Below are 22,139 nucleotides of genomic sequence, written 5' to 3' on the forward strand. Positions count from 1 at the left end.
AATATATGTTTAAATATATACTCAACACGTGCAAATCCGAGACTGGAAATGGAAATGGAAGTTCGCCCGCAGATAGCCTCCACTTCAAATGGTTTCATTTAAAAACAAGGAACCGGTGAAGAATGTGAGAACGGTTGCAACGACTCATTTTCATTATCACTGGAACAGCTGCATTCCAGTTCCCTTAACACTGCATCTGGAACGGCCCACAGACTACCAGCAGCTTCAAGGAGACCAAGTGACGCTCTTATCACCAGCCTCTACAGTTGCCCACCACACTGCACAGATGACAGCCTTGACACACAGACGGAGATGACGCAACCCAACTGAGGAGATGTTGTTGTTGTTGTCGACGTGACAAGAAAGGCGGACAAACACATCGATGGTTCAACCCATTCCTGTACCGTCTGTAGTTAAAAATGCATTCCATATGTTTTTACCTGTGACTCACTTCGCCCTGGGTTTCCCTTCCTTTAATGCTGTCTGCAAAACAACGTTTTACCCGTAAAATGTTTTTTTGCTTTGATATATGTCTTAACTTTGTCAAAAGACAACGAATATATTCTCTCTCTCTCTCTCTCTCTCTCTCTCTATATATATATATATATATATATACAAATATTTATATATATAAAGGTTTCACTACATATATACACACGCACACAAATATACATATATATGCATATACACATATATATACATATACATATATACACATATATATGCCCATATACATACACATATATACATATGCCCATATATATACACACACACATTTATACATATATATATATACATATACACATATACATACATATATACATATACACATATATACATATATATATACATATACATATATATATATATATACACATATATATACATACATACATACATACATATATATACGAGAGTCCCGACATACAAGTATTCCGAGATACGAGCCAGCCTTTGTGCAAATTTTTGCTTCAAGATACGAGTAAAGATTTCAGATACGAGCACGCTTACAGACGCCGACGCTAGGTGGCCGAGCACTCGGAGCAGCCCACGCCGCCTCACTCGTTCACTTCACGTGTTCGTCCACTTCCGTACGCATCTCTCGCGAGTCTTCCGTATTGTGTTTGCGTTATCTACGTGATTTTCTCTCTATTTTGTGCATTATCCTCCATATTACTGATGAGTCCTAAGAGAGTGAGAGGTAAGGATGGTGGTGAGAAGAAGAAACGCACGATGACCATGGAAATAAAACAATGAAATTGTCGATAAATATGAGCACGGTGCCCCTAAAGAAAGAATACAAATGGAAAATAGCACAAAAAAAGGAAGTAAAAAAAAAAAAGGAAGTTAATTCTAAGTTTATGTAAGTTATATAGTGTACGTGTCAGGTACGCTACAGAATCAAGTGTCTACGTACGGGCCAACTCTCTTCCCTCCCTTCCTCCCCGTCCTCCTCCACAGATGCCACCATTAGACGCTACTGTATCGTCTGTGTCGTAGGTAAGAACTCATAATTAAAACCTCATTTTATTTTATATCACAGGAATCCTTATATACTATATATTTTTTGTTAAATTCTGTATTCATTTACTAAATAATCACAATTCACTCTCTGTTTCAAATAATTCTAATGACATTATCCATTACTTCAACAAAACAAATACTACATGACTGCAAATATGAAACACTATAAAATAGTAAAAAAAAAGACCTCAAATAACAGTGAAGTAAGATGTAACCAAGTAAAAAAAAAACAAACTGTCAGTAACTGATGATGACATGAGGATGTGATAATCTACTGCCACTTGTTGTTGAAGTACTTTTGTCTTACAGCTGTTTCCTTCTGTGACAAGTAGATAATCAGGAGTCGCAATATTTTTGGCACATTTTGTTTTGTTTTTTTGGCTCCTTTCAAGAAGATCAACTAAGGCTCACAATGTGGCTCTAAAAAAAGTAAATAAAATACAGTCAGTGTCATCATTTTCTCTTATTGTGTTTATTCCCCACAACCTAATAATCAGTTTAAAAAAAAAGTTTGCGGACATTTGCTTAAAAGGGTTACCTTTGATTTTCAACTTTCTCCATGTTAAAAAAAAAAAAAAAAAAAGGGGAAAAGTCAGAACCCACTACTGTAACCGCACGGAAGTCTGAAGTTAATTTAATCATAACAATAATTTTGCTAAATGACCAATTAAACATAAAACTAAAAATTACAACTGAGGTGTTGTCCTCATAAAATGTATTATTAACAGATACACGATGCTGAGGAAATTCTGTTTAATGGAATTGACTTGGCAGATTATCAAAATAAATCAGTCAGACTCAAACCAATAGTCTCAATATTTTCAAAATAAAACATCTTTCAGACTTTATTCTGTCAGTCAAGGGATATGACTGGATTCTTTTTGAATGAAGTAAATTCAAAAAATTTTCCACTGTGTCCGACTGCAGCCCGGTACTAAATGACCTACGGACCACCACTGGTCCCCGGACCAGGGGTTGTGAACCTTTGTCCTACTCCATCTTTATTTCCTGCTTCAACTATAAAAATATCTTATGTAAACATATAAATCAACTGATCCAACACTTAATTACACCTTTCAGCTGATGTTGCTTCATAAAGTAGAGGGTAAAAAAAAAAAAAAAAGAATATTTGGCAGATGAAGACAATCCAACCTTCACAAGCCTCAATTTCTCTGCACTGTCTTGTCTTTCCCCTCGGGCTCTTTAGTCAAGAGCAGACACGTCTGGCTATGTGGACACTGCGGAGTACACAGCTTGATTACATCTCGTACATCCCCGGAATCCTGACAGGACACGTCTCACTTATTTAACTTATTTCACTTTAACTCCTCGGAGCACAATCCGCCAACGATGAAAGAAAATGGATCCAGGTGAGACCGGCTCGTGTTAGACATGCACGACCCCCTGTCCAACTACGGTGTGAACCAAACCAGGCCGGAGTGGTTGTTATCGCTGCCTGGCATAGCATGGCAAAATAACTGTTGCAGAGCTTTGCTCACTTTACTCATTTTGGTAATGTTAGCAGTTGTTTTGACATCTGTAACCGAATGTGCTTTTTTTCCCCCCTCACATGTAGAAATGTGATGCACTGGGCCAGTTTATTTACTGATAGTTTAGATGATGGTTTTCTTCCAGAACATTCTTCATATTTGAGATAGTTTCTAACTATATCATCCATCCATCCATCTTCGTCCACTTATCCGTTACTGGGTCACGGGGGCAGCAGTCTCTATGACCACCACCCAAATCACACTGCACCGTACCAACCCCCCTGAACCTCCCTGCAGGTGGTGAGTCCACTGGAAGGTACCAACCGCCCTAACTGGGATTCGAACTTGCCCAGGAGGTGAACCCTGGAGTTCCACACCAATGACATTGCCTCTGGGCCAATGAGCCAAATAACTATATTATCTAGATCTAAATACAAATACCTTTAAAATCTATAGCAGTGATTATCAACTGGTGGCCCGTGGGCTGAATCCCGCCCATGGAAATGTCTACTATGGCTAGCGAGTAAATGACATTATCAAATAGTAATGTTTTTTTGAGCGTCTGGCGCCGAAAGTGTCTGTCCAGAAACATTTTGGCCCTCTGACAAAAATAGTTGGTGACCCCTCTCTTTCCGAGTACAACATATGTATACCAACTCCAGAATCTGCTGGGAATTATGTTAAAATTTCAGTTCATCACCTTTTGTCTTGCATATTACAGCACAAAATTTTCAAGTAGATTTTGTGACACTATGGTTAACCTTCACAACCACTCTCAACCTTGGAAGGTTATGTCATGTTTTCACAATCGGTTTATATTAATCATATTAACTTAATATACTTAATTTAATTCAGATTTTACTTACTGTAATTTCCGGTCTATAAGCCGCTTCTTTTTTCACACGATTTGAACTCTGCTGTTTGAATAATAATGTGGCTAATTTATGGATCTTTACGAGCTAACGAAGTTCATACCGCTAGAGGCTACTGTGTGTTATACTAGTAGCATATGTCTGTCGGTAGCTAAAGTTAATAGCAGTTTGAGCCCTGTCATATTGAAACGTGAGTTGGTTATAGAGGAGCTGTTAAAACACTGTTTGTGTTCTGTTGTGGTCGGTGTGGCTGATAATAAAGACCCCAACTTCCCTGTTTCTGTTTTTACCTCTGCTGCGGACATGCACAAAGGGAAGGGAGTTAGCCCTTAGCTAGCTAATGTTAGCTTCAGCCCTGGAGCAGATCACTAAGTCTCCCCTCTCTGCCGAAGCAGGAAAGAGCTAACGTGTTAGCCGCGTTACAGGCACTGTTCGGGGAAAAAAAAAGCATTTATTTGATTAAAAGTGAATTAAAATCTTTCTTTTTAAATATCCCATGTTACAACGTGGACACCTGTGGCTTATAGAGAAGTGCGGCCCATATAGTTACAATTATTTTTTTCTTTTTAAATCCAGTGGGTGAGTACAATTATTTTTTTCTTTTTAAATTTCGTGGCTGCGGCTTGTATTCAGGTCGCTGCTAGTTGCCCCTTAGGGCTTCACACAACTCCCTGAGAATCCCAGACTTAATGGAACCCATTTTCAGACAGGTCAGGAGGGTAGCAGACCACCTGCCCACCCATGGCATCCATCACTGTATAGCGGAGCCAGTTTCACCAGTGCCTGCAATGAAGATTTGGAAAAAAATATAAAACAAAATGTCAACAATCTCACCTGCATTGATAGGACGTCTTCACCGCGGAGACATTCTCCAGTATCGATGATGATGACTCTGCTCCGACGTGAGTCGTGGCCTCTTTCTCTGGTTTAGTCTCATCCTCATTTTGCTCCGCGTTGTTCCTTACACCTCTCCTGCTGTACGTCGGCTCTGTTCCGTTATCTTTGGTAGTGGAAGGGACCGTTTCTGACGCGTCGTCGGCTTTTCTGTCCCTGCGAACGTACTTGGAGGTGTATTCTTCCATGTTGCCATAACGTTCGGCGAGCTCTCTCCTCCTTTCCGCCTTGTAGCGGGCAATCCGCTCAGCCTTGGTTTCTGCGGTCGAGCTCTGCAAGGTCTCTATTCCATCCATGACGTGACTTGGATTTTGTTCCGTCGATAGGACTTTCTAGTTTCTTTGCCTGGAGCTTTCTTTTTGGACACCGACGTCTTACTCCATCATCTTAGCACTAGCAAGTAAACAGGAAAAAGGGAAGAAAAAAAAACAACCCCATTAGAAACACACACTATTTCAGATTACTTTGTTTACGGAACTGTTTAAGAACCACATGTACATAGTAAAGATTTTCCGTTACTGGCTCAGCTCCAGCCTGGATGTTTTCTTAAAACACCACCCCCCCGGGTGAGGATAATGTCAACCAGTGCTTCTCAAAGACAACCAACCAATGCAGGCACACTGTCATATAATCTTCATTTAAGTTTCTAGTTAAAGGTAGTTTGAAAAAAAACAGGGAAGGAAGGAGAATTTTATGACCTATTATTTTGGATGTATTAAATTCTGGTTACATTTCGCATGAATTCTAATTTATCATTATTATTTTTGGCACTTTTTTTTGTCAACAAGATATCACTTAAACTGAATTTATTTCATCACACCAAGCTATTCTTATAAATCTCAAACGGGAATAAAGGAGGAAGTAGGAGTCTTAGAAAATGTCATTTGAAAACATCTCACACCGACGTACAAACAGTTCATCGCTTCTACTGTGACATATTTTCCACTTCAAAAAAACACAAAACAAAAAACAAATCATACCATCATTTAATTTAAACTTTGTGCCATTAGTTACAGTTGGACATTGCCTTATGAAGGCAGAACGATGCAGAGTTTGGATGTTTATTTCCAGACTCTGCACAGGCCTCCACTCACCCAGGTCCATTACCTATAAAAGGAGTGTCAAACAGCATACCAAAGACGGTGCATGGAGACCCAGAGCCCTGAGGCAACGTTGTTGGGAAGCTGCCTGTTATTTTAGCCAACCCAGGGGAAATGAACAGTTTTACCTTAGAAACTTATCAACTTCACCAAATCAACTCATTTGCTTGAACTAACTTCACCAAATCAACTCATTTGCTTGTTGAACCCGCATTTGGTTCTTGTTTGTCTCACTTGTGTGATCAAGTCCGATCAAGGTATTTAATTACAAGTAAGGTCTCGCTAGAACTTGTGGACGACTTGATCGGCATTGCTGAGCAATTACAACCTTCAATACAGTAAAGTATCCATCCATCCATCCATCCATTTTCATCCGCTTATCCGTTACCGGGTCGCGGGGGCAGCAGTCTCCACGACCGCCACCCAAATCACACTGCACCGTACCAACCCCCCTGAACCTTCCTAACCGGGATTCGAACTTACCCAGGAGGTGAACCCCACACCAAGGACAGAGAAATTGCCTCTGAGTCCGACTGTTAAACATATATTCAAATTCTTTTTTTTTTTTATAAACAAATTTAAGTTCCTGCAGGGTCACTGTTTTACCCATGACATAGTTTACCCTCGTTGTTACAGACACCTCCACAGGCCGTCTGTGACTCTGGCTCATGTAAACAACCGACTCCCCTATGTCAAATCATATAAGTGTTGTTAGATTATGTGTTGCATGCTGGGAATCTCAAATTACATGAGTTGTTTTTTTTTGTGTGCTAATTTTGCAAATTTTTATTTCCTAGCTGGTAAATCACGAGCAATTAAAATAAAATAAAAAAAAAAGGTTCCATAGTGTAGTGTTTAGCCTCGGAAGGGTTCGATTCCCAGAGGAAGCACATACATGGTGCCTGTAACGGGCAGCCTGTTGCAGCTGATCAGCTGTTTAAACAAGAATTTTCCAAGTGTGGGATTCAAATGTGTTATTATTATTATTACTAGTATGGTGTGCAGAACTGAATCCTACTGTGCCATAGAGCCGACCTGCAAATTTACATCAGTAAATATGTAGGTAGATCACTCTAGTGTGGTCGTTTGAATAGTAGCTCCCCAGCACAAACAACCCTGAACTATCACACTGGTTTTTTTACTGTATGTTTCATATAGTATCTACCATATACCAATTGTTGTACCATAACTCCGTTGCCGAACAAGCTAACAATATCACGCAAACAGCAGGTGATCAATGAGTGACTGAGTGTGTGGCGTGAGTCGGGATATACACGCTAAGAACTAAGAGCTAAATCACCATGGTAAAGAAAGGTAGTGAGAACAACAATAGAAGTGAAGAACGGTTATGCGTTCGTGTTTCCGATCCGGCTTTACGGTACGGCTTAGCAAAGTCGTCGATTTGTACCATCATTAAGAACAAGGAAGCAATAAAAGAAGCTAAGGTTGTCAAAGGAGTGACTGTGATCACCAAGCAAAGATCTAAGACAGTAGAAGAAGTGGAAAAGTTGCTACTGATTTGGATCAACGAAAAGCAGTTGGGCGGCGATAATATTTCCGAGACGATAATTTGTGAGAAAGCGAAGCGAACGTTGCGCAATCACGACTCCTCAGCGCCAGTAAGGATGAATAAAATGGCCTTTGAAATTTATAACTTTATTCTTTGTTCAGTTGTGTTCATCTCTTGTTGTTAGACTTAATTATTTTTATTGTTTTCGTGGATGAACTTGTGCACAAAATACTGTTGAAATGTTTGAATAAGCAAAATCACCTGGGGTCCAGGAATGGATGAATCCATTTTACATTGATTCCTATGGGGAAAATTGTTTCGGTTTTCCCACTGTATAGACCTACAGACAAAGAAGAAGAAAAAACAAAACAAACGGAACATATTTTGTGGAAACGCAAGATTCACTTGAACTTTTTCCGCCCTTACGTAACCTCTATCTCATATCATCCACCTGTGTTTCTCTCAATCCCCATCACTGTTTGTTTTCCCTGGTGCAGGTTTCCCTGAGAAGTCTCCAGCTGTGGCTTGGCAGGCCTTTTAAATACACACACACACACCATCATTTGCAGCAGTCATCTACCTAATCTCCTGACACCAGAAATGTTTGGAGACCAACTTTATCCCATCTGCATGTATTTAGCATCTCCTGCTCCGTTTTTACATGAATCTGTCAGCGCTTTGAACCGTGGAGTAGTCACTTATAATTGCCATTGGTTGTTAAAAGAAGGTTTCACAGACACTTACGTCAATGCTAGCATCTTTTCTAGTACAATGATCATACCATCGTTGCCACAGCATCAATCATCAACGGTACCAAGAATAAGAATAATAATGAGAAGGCCATAATGTAGGATTAAAAAAAACAAAACAAAAAAACAATAACAATGAAGTCACCTTTGTGAAAAGAAAAAGAAAAATTTTAAAGAACCTGCAGGAAACACTAGTCAGTCCATACACTCTGCATACACAGCACATAAGCTTATGAAAATAATATTATAATAATAATAATATGATAATAATGATAATGATAATTTCATGAAAGAAAAGCTAACCTATTCACTTGGACTGGTAAAAGAAAAATTCAAAACAACCTTGAGAAAAAGTCTTGATTTTATTTTGATGTGCAGTAACGACTTTGTGGTATAAAAAAATATAAATATATAAAATATATATATAAAAAACCCAAACAAACTGTAAAATGTATTTGTTTTTTGTTTTCTCTTAACATTTTTAGTTTCCATCCATTTTGCAGAATTTCAACATTTATGGTTTATTTATTTTTGTATGTGTGTTTTAATCGTGGATTTTATTATAATTACTTTGTCTTTCTATTTTGGCTTTTTCGTCATATTTATATATATATTATTTTCCATAACGCCAAATGTATGTTTGTATGTAGGTGTGTGGCCTGTATCTTTATGTTTTTTAATTTAATTTATATTTATGTATGTGTGTATATATGAATATATATATATATACACATACATATGATACATATATCATATATGTGTTTATCATGTTAAGCATTTCAGTAGTTAGTACTGAAAGACTAGTACTAGTACTAATCAAATTATTTTTTTTAAAAAGTTAGTTTTAGTTTTTTGTTTATGTGAATGTTTTTGCGAGCTGCATGAGGCCGAGGCCACAAACACAACAATCTCCCAGTACTTTAAACAGAGTACATTTACAAGAACACGCTCGTCACGTGACCAGATCAGTATGTTGTCCAACAACATGTCTGATTGCATCTGATCTACTACATCTTCCACACATACGTAAGATTAAAAAAAAAAAAAGCTCTCCCCATTAGAGGCTCATCTACTGTTTCACCAACCGTTAAGACGGAAGTCATGACGGAAAGCGTGTTTGTCAAAACCTGACAACAGATGAGCGACAGATGAACGAAGGAAAAGACACAACACGCGGGAGAGGTAAGTACAAACAAAAAGAGCGACGGTGAAAGAGAAGTCCTAAACCCAAGAAAACAGGATGTAACAGGAGAATGACATCTGCAAAGGTCGACACAGACTGAGAGGGAGAAGGGGTGGAAAGGAGGTCAGAGAAAATGGTTCACTGAGGGGGAAGGCTGGGATAAGTATGCGGGACAAGTGTCTCCACAGAGCCAACGGTGGAGTCGGGAGTTGTATGGGGGGAAAAAGGAGATTAAAAATCAGCTGGGATGAGGAGGAGCTGGGATGAAGAATAATCCACCCCCTGCCTACTTTATCTGACTGATTCTTTTAAACCCCTTTTTACCAGAAGTCCTGCTGACAGTAAGCAGTCACCTGAAAATCAGTCGAAGAAAAAAAAAAAAAAAAAAACACCCCTCTGGCCCCATGGTGCTCATGCCTTCACTCAGCTTTGCCTTAGTAACTGACACTGCAGAAACTGCAGTGACTTGCTTGAAGCAGACTTCCCTTTGTAACCAGACATAGAAAGAATGTTGCACATGCCTTTGTCCAGTCGTCAACAATGAGGAAAATACCACCTGACATTTGATGTCACCCTGCTACAGTATGATGACATTGCCGTCAATGGACGTAATACATATAAACCATAATTATTTTGGCTACAAAGACGGCTGCAGCTACGGGTGGTCCTCGGTTTACAACGTCCGGCATTTCGTGATCATGACGCCATTTCCCATAAATATATTATTATTTTCTTTTTAAGTCTTCACGTGTCACTACAAGTGGAAGAAAGCTTTGTTTACATTCACTCTCTTTCGTTTGTGTTGGGTTTTTAGGCCGTCATTATGGCTCCCAAATGTCAGTTAGACTCTTTTGATGTTTTTTTTTTTTTTTTATGTCCTAGGTTAGGGATCGCCAACCCCAAATCAGCAGGTCAACTGGTACCGGTAAAACGTCATTCAAAAGAATCCCTTTATTTATGTTTCATTTAAAGATAATCTGGCAATGCTTAAAAACAATAGGTAATTTAGACTCTGATATTCTGATAACTCCGATAACAGAATAAAGATGTTTCATTTTGAAAATGTAATGATCATTCAACGATGGCGTCGTATTACCGCTTCAAACTAATGGCCGATATCAGTCAACCTCTCCTTAGTAGAAACAGGGTTGTGTACTTCTGCGCAGTATGCTAGTTCCGACTTACTTCGCACCATAGGAATTGAATTCCGATGTAAGCTGCGGACCCCTTATTATTACTCCTTCCCCCTAAAATGAAAATATTATAATGCGAACAAGGTGATTCTATTTCAAATTCGACAGACAACAGGACGGGCCAATTATGACAAGTACAGCGCCGTGTGTTATTTTAACTAGACACACTTGCAGCAGCTGGAAGAATGTTTTTGCCACGGCAACCTCAAAAAACCCCGCAGGAATGAGACCATTTAAAGGCTAACCACATACACAAACAGTCAAGTACTTGGAAAATTGATCATTTCATACATGTAGCATATCATTACCGTATGATCGCTGTCACTTTTGCGATTCATCAAACGCAGAGGAGAGGCCAGACCGGAGAGATTCAGTCCACTCGGTGTGGAAGAGGCTTAAACTCCAGAGTTGTACGTTGACACGTACCAGGATAAACACGTCTACCGTAATCCCTTCAGCTCTGGCTACTGGCCGAGAGACTCATTCAAGTCATTCGCTAGGTGTGTTGTGTAATTGAAAAATTATAAAGAGCTTGTCCCAAATTTGGGTTAAAACTCCAGAAAAGATTGGACCCTATATATTTGAGGACTTAAACAAGTTAGGATTGCTATGGATTTTGAAGACTTTGAAATTGAACAGAAATTAAATGGTGCTAGTGACTGTTCAGTGATTGAATTAGATTGCTGGGAATGAGGCTTCAGCGAAGAATGAGTGCATGAGTGCGCACCAAAAAAAACGCAGGAAACACAGTTTCCCTTCCACACAACATCATCAAAGGCCCGGTTTTATTTAAGCTTGCTTTTCCTGTTCCTGCTTTGGTTTTTCTTCAAAACCAAGGGTCATTAGAACCACCTCATTTCTGGCTGACGGCAGACATTTGTGTTCGCAAACTGCACAGCAAAAAAAAAAGTATTCTAGTATAACTGTGATAAGGTATACACTAGTTTTTGTCAGTACCACGTAATATAACTAAAACAAACACACACTCAGTGTCCCAGGGCTGTAATCATGGAGACAGAAGTGTTGGTTTAAAAGGATTTGCATAGCTGTGGATGAGTACGCACACCGACGGAGGGAGGCGAACACACAGGACTTCAAACTCCTTGCGTGCCAGAAACAAATACAGACATGATTTAATTTTTTTTCTACTTTCCAACTACCCATGATATGAGCCGCATTTGATTTGAAACAAATACAGACATGATTTAATTTTTTTCTACTTTCCAACTACACATGATATGAGACGCATTTGATTTGATTTGATCTGCATTTATGTTCGTGAGAGTGAAAGAATACCGTTGCTTAAGAAAAAAAAAAAAAAATTAATAATTTGTTGAAAATTTCAGCCGACCCCAACTGAATTCCAGGCTACCCCACGTGGGGTCACGACCCCAAGGTTGAGAAACACTGCTGTAATACTATAGAAAAACTGTTAAAAAGAGGAGGGTTTTTTTTCTCCAATCAATACAGATACAGATTAAAGGACTGACAAAATTATAAATATTTTAAGCTAATATGTAATTTTCTTATTTTTTCATATTTAAAATAAATTCCTTTTTTTTAAAAATTGACTACTTTCTACTTCGACTATACAATCTAATTTAACTGAACATTTATATACAATGTTGTAATTAAAAAAATGTGATGTGTAAGGCAATAATTAAATACACTGTGATAATATTCAGTTTCTATATACTAGAGTTTTTTTTTTTTTTAATTAGTGACTGCTCTACTGGGGAAGAAATGCATGTGTCCCCAGAATAACATCAGATGACCTGACGAGTACTAATCTTAAGCTCATAGGAACAAAAACAGAAAACTAAGCATTTTGCTCAACTCACTGCACCGTCAGAGTTTTCACACTTTCTGTTTCTAAATAACGAAATGCATAAAAAAAAGATGAGTGGGCGGTGAAATAAAGAGGGGCCGGGGTCGGAGACTGGAATGTTTGGTCCACAGAATTCTGCAAAGGGTGTCTCCCTGTCAGCTCTCTCTCTCTCTCTCTCTCTCTCTCTCTCTCTGGTGTCCAATGTGTAAAGCAGCGACCATCTGGCCAGCTGGAATGCTACTGAGCAGGAGGGGGTGGATGGGTAAAGGGTGGTGCCCTATCAAGGAGGGGGAAGGGTTATGTCTGTAGTGAGGAGTGATTTGACTTCAGCAGAGATGGACTGGATTCAAATGTGTTATTTTATTTTGACAGCCACACTAAGGCTTCAGTGATGGAAGGGTTAAGGTCAGTCTGCAGCGAACGCCAGTGACCGATGATCACTGGCCAAATATATGATAGATACTTCCTTTAATTTAGCAATCAATTTTCTATTTAGGGGTAAGATGAACTATATCACACCAAGAGATGAACTGAACACAGTACTACAATACATTTCAGTTACCCTGCAAAATGACAACACTGTTTTGATCATATAAATGCATTTTTAAGTGCGATTCAACATGCAAATGCTAATGCTAACGGTGTGTCCTCCACCGTGTAAGACACCCTTAGGTTTGTGACTTATTGATTAACTCACCCAGATAAGTAACGCATCGTACTGCTAGTCTAGTGGAAATAAGGAGCATTGAGTTCACATTAATGTCAATGCCAATATTCATTAAGAGTTAATAAAGACTGTCATGATTATATACAATGTCAATGCCAATATTCATTAAGAGTCAATAAAGACAAAGTCACGATTATATAAAGTCATTTCCAAACCCAATACAATTAGATCAAGAAAAAGTTGAAACAAATCTTTTTAAAAGCATAACTAAACATCAGAGAAGTTTCAATATGACATATTTAGGGCAGTCTCATCTTTTTATAGGGATTAGGTGAATTTTTGTATATATATATTTTCATTTTCTCAGTGGAGGACTGAGCTGCTATAAATAGTCAGACTTTCCTTTACACTCATGGGTCTCAGGGTTTGTCTCGCATTGCACATATGCATACCTAATCTGAGATTTTGTTCCAGTTACACCACTTTCCTGCCTGGAGTTTACCACAATATGACCCTGTGCTGTATTAATTTATGAATTTGAATGACACAAGTATTGGTCGACATTAAATCAACACAAACCGCCGACTGGACTGGAAAGTGCTGTGCTACAGGGATCATGTTCAGCCTGCGCAAATAAAACCTCCCACATTTTCTTCTTTTTTTCGCCTTGTACTTAATTGACTATGGTGTCAGAGGTAATTGAGCCCTGGCAAGAGCTAATGCAAAGTGAAACATCATATGGAGACAGGCCTCGGCTGCAGATTTCCATGGAAACTATGAAAGTGAGGGGAATATTACACTAGTTATAAACCCTATGTTTGCTGACTAAATACAGTTAGGATCCAAGTGTCTGGAAGAGGTCCACCCTAACTGCTATCCAAGTTTTTATATAGTTTTGAGTGGAGATTAGCTTGAGGGTAACCCATAACACCCCACCCTGTAGAGTTCCCACTGCTGTTCTTCTTTTAAATATTTGTGCTAAAAAAGGGCTTGGCTATGCAGTTGCCATTGACCACCGGTAAGAAGGAAAAAGAAGTTGCCTCAGAAAGTCACATTTGCCTGCTGGAGAAATGAAGTGGAAAGAATGGAGGATGTTGCAAAAAAAGAAAAAACATATATATGTATATATATACATATATACATATATATGTATATTTATGTATTGTATGTATATATATACATATACACATATATATACCTCAAAAAATTAACAGAATATATACTGTTTCTAAATATATTATATATGTGTATGGTGACTTAAGTGACTAAGACGCATTAAGCGGAAAAAAAAAAACAGTCAGCAAAACAATTAAGCGGAACAACCAAGCACGCCTGGATCCCTCTCGTTAATATCCGAGTCAGTCTCGGTGCTGTTGATTAGCTGTTCAGTGATGGTTCCGGCCTTCGTGAAAGCTCGGACGACATTTAAGACTGATACTTTAGCTAAGGCATCCAGCATCAGGTAACAACGCCTTGTTACTACCAATATTTAGCTGCTGGAATTCTTTGGTTAATCCACCCGGAATGATGGCAAGCCCCGAATTATTTTGCTTTACTTGGGTTTTGACAATATCGGTGAGATGGGTACGCATGGAGTCGCAGATCAATAAGGTCAGAGATTTGTGGACACTGGAGGGCGCTATTGTTGTCTTTCGCCCCTCCAGAGTCAGGCGGTTGTCACTGTTTTTGTTCTGGATGGTCACCATATTGTTGTTTTGACGCTGTTTCGTGCGGAAGTGCGGATGTTGTTTTGCAGAGAGAGTGTGTTTTGCCTGCATCGATAAAAAAAAAAAAAAAAAAAAGAGTTCTTGACCACGGAAAAAAAATTGATAGCCATGTGTCTGAGTCGTCCGGCATCGCACCATACTTCGACAATACAAAAACACACTACGCAGTCTCTGGGTGTTGGGAGGCACGACACGACATTGTTTTGAAAAAATTAAAGGATTTTAAGTGCGCCTTATAGTCCGAAAAAAATATGGTAAATTATTTGATGGCTCCAAATGTGAGGACACACATTAAGAATCTCAGACCACTGTCATTTAACTGTGCCAGTGCCTTAAAGTTTTGAGGTCACAGCACTTTGACCAGTGTTTTTCAACCTAGGGGTTGTGACCCCATTTGGTGTCATTTGGAATTCAATGGGGTCGCCTATTAACTGAGAAAAAAAAATACACAATCAGACAACTGTACTCTCTCGCCTTTACGAATATAACATTATATAAAAATATAAGTCAATTTTGATTGACAGCTGTGATCCTGTGACTGCACAAGTGACAGCTTCTACTAGCTACTCGGTGATGCCAAAACGGGGTCACAAGCCAACACCCACTGCCTTAGCCTTTGACAACTCCTTCCCTCCTTCTTCTACGAAAGAAACACACCAGTGTGAGTCAGCACCTAAATATAAAATGAAAACTTAATTTTCACTGTTCTAGACTTCTGAACCCAGATGATTCTTTCATGTTTGTTTTCTTTCTTACTTTCGATTAAGACCTGTCATTTGTGCATTTTAAAAATCACTTAAATCACAGCTGTAATGGCTCTGACAGCACCACACCAACATGACGTCTGCACCCACAATGATGTCATAAGGATCAAGCAATCACGTAAACCACTGCTCGTGTTGGTGCAGTTCTACCAACATACACGGTAAAAGTAGAAAAAAAGTAGATTTATGTAAAAAAAAATCTTTTTTTTTTAAACAAAGACATTACAAAACAGTTTCTTGTCATGATTACCTGCTGATACAGTACATTTATTCCATCCTGTGCAAATCAAATGTACTTGGTAATTCAAAATATTTACCTTCTGAACTGAATATTAAAAAAAACTTCAGCAATGACACTCATTCTGTAACACTAGATTTTGTGAATTGGCAGCCACTACAATAACAAAAAACAAATACATTTACCAAGTCACCAAGAACTAGTGTCCACACCCCTGACTTTTCGTAATACTGAACCTGTGTGTTAATGATTTACCTCAAAATGTAATCCTTCCGAGACTAAGTTCTAATTGCATCGAACGATTCCACTGCAGAAAATGGCCAAATATCACCAAGAGGTTGTGAACATTACACAATCACAATCACCAACATGCACAGTCCTGAAATTTGTACAATGACTACACACAATCCCCACCCCCCCACCCCCCCCCCCCCCCCACCCCCCAATTACACAATACCAACAGGCTGAGGGAGGTCTTAGCCTGTTGTATCACAGACCTTTGCAATGGGAAAATTACAGGATGGCAAACCTCATACGTTACAAATTGCCACACTTATATAAAATGTCTCCTATTTAATTAAAAAAATAAAATAAAAATAAGCACATAATGTAGCACAAATTGAAAACAAACAGTGTGTGCAGGCAATGATGTTTCGCACATAATGTAGCACAAATTGAAAACAAACACAAAGTGTGTGCAGGCAATGATGTTTAGGCAACACTGCATTTCAACTATTTCCTAAACAGAAACACCAGCGTTTTTTACATGCTGGTAGCAGTGTTAAGGACAAGACTGATGAGGAAATGGACAGTTTGAGAAAAACAAACAAACAAACAAAAAAAACAGAACACTGCAGGATGAAGAAATAAACCCAGTTTATTTCTTCTGTGTACTCGCAACTTACGAGTACACAGTGCAGTGGTGTGTGTGTATTTGAATAACCACGGTAGGATGACATATTTAAACATGACTTTGATTGCGCACCATTCCGGGCCAAGTTAAATAAACTAGTCAGGAGTGACATGACTGTTGCTGTTGTCTTTTTCCAAAGCATAGTTAAGAGTTTGTTTTAATGCAGACATTTGGTCTCTCAAGTTCCCAGAATAATGTAATACCTAAACACAATCTTTAAGCCACAATTGCCAGCTTCCATCAGTTTAACCAGGAACTGGAAATAGCCAACCAATAAAATGGAAATGGAAATAAAGGAAACTCAAACTCACCAATATACCGCCTCTGAAAACATGTTTTAGTTGAATATGTTCCTCCTACAGAAGGTAAATGAAGTTATATTTATGAATTGAGTTTGGTTTCCGCAGCTTGTTGCTACTTTTTTTTTTCTTGGAGAACCTCCCTGTCCATCCAGAGGTCCTGCCACTGTTTACTAACAACTCTGGATTTGAGTCAGTCTAGTGGAAAGAGTTCAAGCACTCAGTCTGCCAGAGCACTGGATGAAAGAGTAAAAGCAATTGACTCGTGAAAAAAAAATAAAAGAAAAAGTGGTGGAATACTTTTTTTAAAATATTTTTTTCTTTAAACCAAGAATGAAGCAGAGTTCTTAGATGCTAAATTTACCAGGACTTGCATTCAAAGGTAAAACATGTTCCGGTGTTTGCTCATAAACCCCAACCCTATTAAAAGGTTAAATTAGTTATAGGAAACAACACAGACATCGTGTCGACCAAAAACCACACACAACATCCTTATCTGTAACATGTTTGGATTGACAACGAGTATTTCCTGAATCGCCTTTAACATACAGTATGTGTCGTGTGTCACAGGAAGCTCAAAGTGTCTGGTTAAAGCCTGCGAAACACGCGATATTATCCGTTACTGCTCAAATCAAACGTACAGTGTGACATTACATACCTGGCAACCCTTACCGGAAGTCTGCTGGACGAAGAATGCGGTGACAATCGGATTTGAGTCCTCTGTGAGCTCACAGCTGTTTAAACACCGCCGTTTCAACCAATTTGTTTTGTAAGTTTCCTGCAATGGTACTGAGAACCTGAGCACGCAGTGTAGAGGGTCAGTGAACGCCCCACAGGCAAGAGAGTTAGTCTTCGACAAAATAAAAAGACGCAGAAAACACGGAAGAACTGACTCTCGCTTAAGTCAGGAAACAGCTATGTTTTCTTTACATATCCTCCACTGAGGCAAACTTAAACACAAGACTGTTCCAAACTCAGGAGAGCTCGCAGAAGTGGCGAAATCCTCCGCTGCTGCTGCCGCGGCACTCAAGTCTCTTCAAACTTAAAACGCTCCCTCGCTTCTGATTGGTCCAAACCTGCAACGTTGCGTTCACGTGTTTCGTCTATACGCCTTTCTCCCAAATATGAAAAGATGTCAACTTCTTTTGAATTTACTTATTGTATAACTGTTGTTCATTGTCAGGCGTTTGTTTTTGTGCAACAACCTCTCAAGCTACTGCTTTTAATTGAAGGTATAATATTAAATACACCAGCTGTCATTACTGTGTTTAAACATACAATAAACGTTATACATATTTTTTTCTTTTATCGACATTTTTGTTAAATTGGTGTTTATTTCCCTTGTCTAAAAGCACTATTTTCAATACTGTTAAGTTAATTTATGTCAGGGAAGTCGAAATAAAAACAAGCTACAGTGTGCTGCAAGTCATATATTAATAATTTCAAATATCCGTTTGTGGAAGAAAATCTTTTGACGTTACGATTCATGTACTGCAATTACAAATATCAGGGTTTACACAAAAGAAATATGATTAAGCCTACACAAGATGTATCCATTCAAATATAACTTTACTTAATTTGACAGTTAATACAATTTATTGTATCGTGTTGTTCCCGTGGACACCAAGATGCTATGTTTTCTGCAGAGCTAAAAGTACTTTAAGATATGTATTAGTAATAGTCACAGTAATTGCAGTCACGTGTTGGTATACGTTTTATACTTTTCAAGTTTGAAAGAATAGCAAAAGTACAGCAAGATACGTGCGCTTTTGTTACGAACATCATAGTGTTATAGCGCCATTTACTGGCTACAGTTGGAAAATGCAGGAATAGTTATATACCGTATTTTATTATATTATTACCCTATAATACGCAAGATAACTTATTTCTATCATTTAATATTTTTGTCTTTCAAAGACTACTGTATGACGTTAGTGTATGCAGCAAGCTTAAATGAGTAATCTCTTTAAGTGTAGGAGATTTAACCGTATGATATCACTTTTTAGGCGATTTAAGCGTATCATATCACTTTTAATATTTATAAGGCAATGTTTTTTTTTCAAGGAGTACAGTAATTAAATTAAATAATCTTCTAAGGGGTAGAAATAGAAATAGAAATAGAACATAAAATAAATCAAACAGCCGTTGCATTTTGTTCAATCATTTATTTAATATATTATTTTGTACCATAATGTAGGCTTTAGCACCACCCTGTGGTTACACCGTTATCCTACAGAAATGTGTTTTGTAATGTATAATTATCAGGAGAGGTTACACCGTTATCCTACAGAAATGTGATTTGTAATGTATAATTATCAGGTGATTCATTTAGACATGAAAAAAAAAAAAAATTATCATATTTGCTTTCGCGGGGTTTACAGCTGGTCCCATAAAAGTTTCACCACTGACATGAATAAATATTCTATGAAAAAATAAAATAATTTTTTTTTTTCATTTTTGCTTTTGCGGGGTTTGCAGCTGGTCCCACTGATATGAATAAATATTCCTCCGGTCTGTCTTTTGTTTCTTCCCATCTGTCTGAATGTGACATCTGATTAGCTGGGCAGCACAATACCCACCTGTAAAATATAAAAGAAACCAAACATTTGAAACCATTTAATACATAGTGGGATTTTTTTTAATCTAAAATTGATGCTGTGTTTAAGTACAGTATGGTCTGCCTGGGTGTTTGTTTCTTCTTTATTGCGGGCACCATAAGATGCAGAAAACACCTTTTATGTGCTTTATAAATCAGTACGAAGCACATGAAGCAGTGCAGAACTACATATGTCTCAGTTCCTCTGAAACATGGCTGTAATCAAAATCCCAGCCCATTTCCATGTTCTGGATTTCTCTCCATCGTGGTTCCATTAAAGGCGTCGTCAGAATTGCTGTTATCGCCAGAATTTGTGTAGCCTGCAGTCAGTAGCATTACCTTCCCTTCTTCCTGTACATGTTTACATATGCAAACAGCTTTACAACACAGGCAGAGATGCTACTCCACCAAGCTACTACTACGTCTTAAATCATTGACCCCACACTGGGGAAATGAACATGTTACTGCATTCCAAGGACAGAGAATTATATTTATATTTATAGAAGTTTATAATGCATGGTAGATTAGACAAGAACATTAACAATGAAAATATCTATCTACATACTATACTATACTATACTACTACAGCAGGGGTGTCAAACATACGGCCCGGGGGTCAAAAACTGGCCGCTAAGATGTTTAATCCGGCCTGCTGACAAATATAAATAAACACGCAAGCACTTCATGTTCAGAATAGTCTTTGTAAAATTATTATTATTTCATTAAATACGAATAAATAATTATAAATATCTAATAAACCTGTACTTCTCTGCATAAAAACAAAGGGAAAAAACATGGCCGTATTGTAATTTATAATTTATTACAGTGTGATTGTACTGGTCTGGCCCACTTGACATCTACTCAGGTAGCATGCGGCCCCTGAACCAAAATGCATATGTAATATGAAATATAAAAATACTAGAGTAGATACATTTTTTATTGGCTAAAATTAAACACACCACCTACAAGTGTATTTGTACTGTATAATTAAATCATTGATTGATTTTGGACTATGAATTATGGTATTACAACACCATTGGTAGGTTCTATAGCATATGGCAAAATGACTCATTACTAAATATAACCAAATATTTACTGAGAGCATAAAAAGCTATTGGGGTCACAGACACTGTACCATAAATATCCCCAAAGTGTTGTTGTTTTTAAAATGAATTTATACTTTATAATTCTTCCCTCTACCTAGGCTTTGGATTGTGAACAACTATAAATCATGGAGAAGCAGTACCTTGTCAGGGCTTATGTCGGGACACTGCCAGTTGTAGAGGTAGTAATGAAGGCTTATTTCACTGTCACTGAACTTCAGTTTTGTCAGGAAAGTCGTGTTACCCATCACATTGAGGGCGGTGAAGACGTCAAAGCCTTTCTGTCAGTCAAAGGAAACACCGTATTTCAGTGACACTAACTCTTATTGACACACATTGATTAATACAGTACTTCTCAAATAGTGGGGCGGGCCCTCCTGGGGGGTCGTGGTGGGGGTCCAGGGGGGCGTGAGGGGCTTCCAATGGAATATGGCAATGTAGCACTGCTGTAATGCTTGCATGATAACAAGCTTCCAGCCACTAGGGGGCAGCAACTCATACAGTGGTTTGTACAGATAGAAATATACATGTTATCAGGTTTACTCAATAGTATTTAATAGTTCACAATAATTCTTGGGTGGGGTGTGCGAAAACATTTCTGTCCACAAGAGGGGGACATGACGTGAAAATAACTGAGAACCGCTGAGTCAGTGAGTGTAGTCTCAAGTCTTGTTACTCCATTATATGGCAACTTACATTGTTATGAGTTGAAGTAAGGTGTTAAGTATTAGCAATAACCTATATACCATCAATATTTAGTAAATCAAATATACACTGTACACACAAGGGAATAAAAAAATAAATGCATCAGAAAATAATGCTCTGTGACGACCTACAGTGTTACATGTGTTATACATTGGTTCCCAACCACTGGGTCGTAGCTCAGTAGTGGACCATGTATTTTTCGGTACAGGCCAAACAGATAGAATAAAACAGTCTATTTTGATTGGGTTTTTTAAAATTACATTAGTCCGTCTGGTATTTTATTTAGAAAAACAGACACATTCCACACCTCTCTTCAGCGATTGACTCAGTCCTTTCATGTCGCAAGTTGGAAAATGAAAGGCATAATATAAAATAAGAATATATTTATATATTTATATTGTCAAATATACATATAATGTAATTAAATTCCAAGTTACTTGAAGTTAATTACTACTAGAAATGTGGCATCAACACCTCAAATTCGCTATATATAAATATTTATAAATATATATATATATATATATATAAATATAAAAATATACATCCATCCATCATCGTCCGCTTATATATTATAATAATAATCACTCACAGCTCTGGCAAGAACCAGGGCGTCCTCGATGAGGTCAGTCGGCTCGGGGACAGATGACACTGCACACAGGAGATGGGCTGCTCTCAGGTCAGTGTGTATTGGGTGATTCAGCACCCTGAAGGCAGTACCGTAGAAGCTCACCATGTCCGTCACTTTGCCATCATCATCCTGTATGGGGGGGGGAGGGGGGGGTTG

At 38.3% G+C, this 22,139-nt stretch overlaps 2 protein-coding genes and 1 long non-coding RNA gene across 7 annotated transcripts in view; 1 reads left to right on the plus strand and 2 right to left on the minus strand.

Moving 5' to 3' along the window:
- Window positions 1-1,261: 1,261 nt before the first annotated feature.
- Window positions 1,262-18,028, minus strand: LOC103381401 (supervillin-like). 5 transcript variants are annotated; one of them, XM_025057392.1, is made up of 3 exons: window positions 17,624-18,028; window positions 4,721-5,166; window positions 1,262-2,762 (listed from the first exon to the last, which is right to left on the minus strand). In XM_025057392.1, exons 2-3 carry the CDS (start codon window positions 5,074-5,076, stop codon window positions 2,732-2,734), a joined length of 387 nt encoding a protein of 128 aa, XP_024913160.1. In that variant the 5' UTR covers window positions 5,077-5,166; window positions 17,624-18,028; the 3' UTR covers window positions 1,262-2,731. The 5 variants fall into 5 exon arrangements, with proteins under 5 accessions (XP_024913160.1, XP_024913158.1, XP_024913157.1 ...); XM_025057390.1 differs by having other exon boundaries at window positions 4,721-5,173; window positions 17,624-18,027; XM_025057389.1 differs by having other exon boundaries at window positions 17,610-18,027.
- A 1,073-nt stretch (window positions 18,029-19,101) lies between these two features.
- Window positions 19,102-19,302, plus strand: LOC112487385 (uncharacterized). The gene is made up of 2 exons (XR_003050439.1): window positions 19,102-19,167; window positions 19,222-19,302. It is a non-coding gene; the product is annotated as an uncharacterized LOC112487385 (long non-coding RNA).
- A 179-nt stretch (window positions 19,303-19,481) lies between these two features.
- The window catches only part of LOC103381416 (glycylpeptide N-tetradecanoyltransferase 2-like), an 8,574-nt gene continuing 5,916 nt past the window's right edge, over window positions 19,482-22,139 (minus strand). The window contains exons 9-11 of the mRNA XM_025058021.1: window positions 21,945-22,127; window positions 20,794-20,931; window positions 19,482-19,530 (exon numbers count right to left, since the gene is read on the minus strand). Of these exons, the coding sequence (XP_024913789.1) occupies window positions 19,507-19,530; window positions 20,794-20,931; window positions 21,945-22,127 (345 nt within the window). The 3' untranslated portion in view covers window positions 19,482-19,506. The remainder of the gene's footprint in view (window positions 19,531-20,793; window positions 20,932-21,944; window positions 22,128-22,139) is intronic.

Source organism: Cynoglossus semilaevis, chromosome 8 (genome assembly GCF_000523025.1).
Source record: "Cynoglossus semilaevis isolate Cse_v1.0 chromosome 8, Cse_v1.0, whole genome shotgun sequence".
NCBI lineage: Eukaryota > Metazoa > Chordata > Actinopteri > Pleuronectiformes > Cynoglossidae > Cynoglossus > Cynoglossus semilaevis.

Excerpts from the sequence above, each read along its gene's own strand:
- LOC103381401 (XM_025057392.1), bottom strand. The coding sequence starts at position 5,076 with ATGGATGGAATAGAGACCTTGCAGAGCTCGACCGCAGAAACCAAGGCT. Across the intron at positions 2,763-4,720 it reads AAGACGTCCTATCAATGCAG|TGTCCACATAGCCAGACGTG; the intron begins GTGAGATTGTTG and ends TGTACTCCGCAG.